Source organism: Penaeus monodon, chromosome 29 (genome assembly GCF_015228065.2).
Source record: "Penaeus monodon isolate SGIC_2016 chromosome 29, NSTDA_Pmon_1, whole genome shotgun sequence".
Taxonomy (NCBI): domain Eukaryota; kingdom Metazoa; phylum Arthropoda; class Malacostraca; order Decapoda; family Penaeidae; genus Penaeus; species Penaeus monodon.
In genome coordinates this window covers 3,844,948-3,845,940 of record NC_051414.1, presented here as the reverse complement: position 1 = coordinate 3,845,940, position 993 = coordinate 3,844,948, and the positions used below count along the sequence as shown (strand labels likewise).

The following is a 993-nucleotide window of genomic DNA, read 5'->3' as shown; positions in this document are numbered from 1 at the left end:
CAGCCCATTACAGAAGGCCCGGCCTTCACACCAACCCCAAGCTGAAAGAAACCCCCTTGGCCCAGCGTCCAGCCCCGTTGGGAGCGCCCCAGGACGCCGAGAGGAGGTGCCCCATGCCCAGGGCACGAGCATATGTTAGCAGACGACCCCCTTGACCGGCCCGAGCTGTCAAGCGCCGCTCGCTCGCCCTTACTCACTTCCACTGTACGTCCAGAAGGGCACGAGGTTGTCCTTCTGCGCCAGGTAAGGGCCCTTGAAGCTGTACTTGTATTCGAAGCGTCTGTGTTGCGTCTGACTGAGCACAAACGATATGAGAGATAAGAGCAACGCGAGACTCGGGCAGAGATCCATCCCTGCTACTTGTTGAGCGCCCACTGAGCTCGCGACGAAACAACACGTACACGTCACGATAACGCCGACCCAAGCGAGAAACTATGGTCCGAGGCGTGAGCTGGCTCGTTTTTCTACTCTGTGGTCGATGATTTAGGACCAATCTATTTATTTGAACAGCTGAAATAAGTATTTTGACTTCGCTGTTTCCCTGATTTATTTTATGTTTGTACTTCGGCTTCAACATAAGAAAGAACCTTTTTGGGGTATATCCAAAAATCCGGACGCAGCGGTGAACGTTCGTCTAATAAATGAGCAAATATATCCATTCCTAAAATACGGGCTCTGAAGTGGCTTTTATCCGTTTCTAAAAAAAATATATATATCATCAGCATCAGAACTTAATCAATATTTTCCTTCTTAATGAATTAAGTCTGCAGTTGACCGTTCCTGCATACCGAATGAGGGTTAAGGAAATGACATACATTTTATACCTTGCAGTATCTTCTAGAACAAGGAGATAGGTAAACTGCATAACAAATATATATTCTGTCTAGGGAAGGCTTTCCACCAAAAGAAATTTGATATCCGCTAAAAATGAGGAAGGATAAAGTGTGAAAATGCAAGGAGATGGAGAGAAAGAATACTTTTATAATATAACTT

The 993-nt window shown here is 46.0% G+C and overlaps 1 protein-coding gene across 1 annotated transcript in view; it reads right to left on the bottom strand.

Moving 5' to 3' along the window:
• The window catches only part of LOC119591912 (protein ERGIC-53-like), a gene marked incomplete in the record, with an annotated part of 12,371 nt that extends 11,971 nt beyond the window's left edge, over positions 1-400 (bottom strand). The window contains 1 exon segment of the mRNA XM_037940666.1: positions 198-400. Within this exon segment, the coding sequence (XP_037796594.1) occupies positions 198-351 (154 nt within the window).
• Positions 401-993: the final 593 nt, after the last annotated feature.